This window comes from Eimeria necatrix, genomic scaffold, assembly GCF_000499385.1.
Source record: "Eimeria necatrix Houghton genomic scaffold, Enh_scaff1819, whole genome shotgun sequence".
NCBI lineage: Eukaryota > Apicomplexa > Conoidasida > Eucoccidiorida > Eimeriidae > Eimeria > Eimeria necatrix.
This window is the reverse complement of record NW_013652478.1, coordinates 1-2,553: the sequence shown is the minus strand read 5'-3', so window position 1 is coordinate 2,553 and position 2,553 is coordinate 1. Positions and strand designations below refer to the sequence as shown.

The 2,553-nt window shown below is 61.1% G+C and overlaps 1 protein-coding gene across 1 annotated transcript; it reads left to right on the top strand.

Moving 5' to 3' along the window:
- Positions 1–818: 818 nt before the first annotated feature.
- ENH_00023120 (hypothetical protein) lies at positions 819–2,014 on the top strand (the record flags this gene model as incomplete). The annotated part of the gene is given in 2 exon segments (XM_013579665.1): positions 819–839; positions 845–2,014. Coding segments are annotated over 2 exon segments (1,191 nt in total).
- Positions 2,015–2,553: the final 539 nt, after the last annotated feature.

The window sequence follows — 2,553 nt, the reverse complement described above, 5'->3', positions numbered from 1 at the left end:
CTTGGGAATTTGCTGCAGCAGCAAAACTATGGAATTTGCTGCAGCAGCAAAACTATGGAATTTGCTGCAGTTCTGGCTGGGCAGTTTTGCTGCTGCTGCTTCGAAAGACAATGCTAGGAGGGTGCTGGGGTGTCTGTACAGCGCAGCTGGGGCTGCTGCAGCGAAGGCGCAGCAGAAAAGAACAGAGAGCAGCAGCAGCAGCAGCAGCAGCGCCGCTGCAACTGCAGCAGCAGCTGCTGCTGCTGCTGCTGCTGCTGCTGCTGCCCCTCAAACTAACCCCACAAAACTCTCTCAGCTCTGTCTCCTAATGGCCTTCAACTCTTCCAAAATATATTCCCTCAAGCAGCAGTTCTAAAGAGGGGGGCCCCCCGAGCAGCACACAGGCTGTACCCTTTTGGCCTGCAGCGGCAGGGGGGGTAGGGGGGCCCCCGGAGCCTCAAGGGGCCCCCGGGGGCCCCCTTTGGACTCTTAAAAGCCCCAGAGTTTGTTATAAAAAGTATTTTAAAAAGAAGTCCATTAAATGGACTAAGTTTAAGAGATCTGGCGGGCCACTGGCAGGCCGTGTGGCGCTAGCCGCTCCCCCGAGGCTCCCGCGGCGGGCTGGGGGCTCACTGCACCGCGCTGGGATAAAGGCATTTCATTTTGGAATTAAATAAAGAAATTAAATTAATTAAATTGAATTAAAAAGACTAACAGCAGCAGCAGCGGGGCAGCAGACAGGGGAGCCGGCGGTGGAGGCTGCACAGGGGGGCTCGAAGGGCGCGTTTGGGGGGTTGGCGCGGCGGAAAAAGGCTCAAAAGACTCCTTTTAAGATTTAAATGGCAAATAAAATAAATAAATAAATAATAAATGCAAAAATAAAGAAAAAAGAGCAGAGAGAGCCCGCGGGGGGTCCCGGAGCACACTGTCTACGCAGCAGCGCAGCGCGGCTGCTGCAGAACCCTCCGCGCAGCAAAAGGCATGGCTCTGGGGCGCCCCGCTTGCGGCGGAGGCTTTGGGGCGTTTTAAAAGAATAAATTTGAAGTTTAAATTAAAAAAAAATAAAAAAAATAAAAAGGATTTAACAGACAGGGCCTGGGAAGGCAGGGGCGGGCAGCAGCGGCAGCAGCAGCCTCACTTGCTCTCCCATGTGCCCGTAGCTGCAGCAGCAGCAGCAGCAGCAGCAGCAGCAGCAGATGGGGCCTCAGGCTTTCTGTTGGGATTTGCTTGCAGAGATCTGCTGCTAGTTGGTCTTTTTATCTTTTCTTTTGCGTTTTCTAATTGGATCTCGAGGAGAAGAGCTTCGAGCCGGGCTGCCGGGCCGGCGCGCTGCTGCTGCTGCTGCTGCTGCTGTTGCTGCGAGGCGCGTCAAGAGCAGCAGCAGCAGCAGCAGCAGCCCTCGCGGCCGTGCCTGCCGCCGCTTCTCGCCCGAGGCCTGCAGCAGCAGCAGCAGCAGCAGCAGCAGCTCTGGGCTCTTGTCTTTCAGATTTTGCAGCTTCTTGCTGCGCCCTTTGCCCCTGCCCCCGCACTGGAGCAGCAGCAGCAGCAGCAGCAGCAGCAGCGCAGCGCCGCAGCCTTCCAGGCCAATCTGTGTCTCCATTTATTTCTGTCTTTTTGCTGCTTTCCCTTTTGCAGTGTCGCCTTTCTGCTGCTGCTTCTCTGCCCAGCAGCAGCAGCAGCGCCAACTCCCCACCCGCACCAGCAGCAGCAGCAGCAGCAGCAGCAGCAGCAGCAGCAGCAGCAGCACCGCACCTGCCCCCGCCGTGGCCCCTGCGTTCTGCAGCCTCTGACTGAGCCTTCCCAGGCCCTGCCCCCTCTGCGCCTCCCGCAGCTTTCCTGCTGCTGCTCTCCTGCCGCTGCTGCTGCTGCTGCTGCTGCTGCTGCTGCTGCTGCTGCTGCTGCTCAATGGGAAAGTCCGAGCTGCCGCTGCCGCCCCTCTCGGGCTTCCCCTCGCTGGGCGACGGCAGCAGCAGCCCAGTGGCCCCGCCAGTGCCTGCGGGGGCTTGGGGTTTGCGTGCTGCAGCAGCAAAGATAGCAGCAGCAAGGGGGCCCCCCAAGGACTCGGAGGGGGCCCCCCCTGCTGCTCCAGCAGCAGCAGCAGCAGCTGCTGCTGCTGCTGCTGCAGAGACCCTTAAACCCGCAGAGGGCCCCTCGCAGGACCCTCAGCCCCCGCCTCCCGCGCCCCCCTCTTCTCCCAAGCCCCCTGAAGAGCCCTCACCGACAGCAGCAGCAGCACCAGCAGCAGCAGCAGCAGCAGCAGCAGCAGCAGCAGCAGCAGGAGCGGAAGCATCAGCAGCAGCAGCAGCAGATGCGGATGCCGCTGAGCCGTGCGGCTCTGCTGCGGACTCGAGCGAAGACAGCAAGGCGGCCGCAGCTCCGCCGTCTCCCACGGCGACGAGCAGCACGAGCAGCAGCAGCAGCAGCACGAGCAGCAGCAGCAGCACGAGCAGCAGCAGCAGCAGCAGCAGCAGCAGCAGCAGCAGCGGGGAGCCCCCCGCGTCGCCTTTGCCTGGGTCCTCCTGGTGCCCCGAGCTGCCGCCCAGCGCCGCGAGCAGCAGCGACCCCCCCCCCACG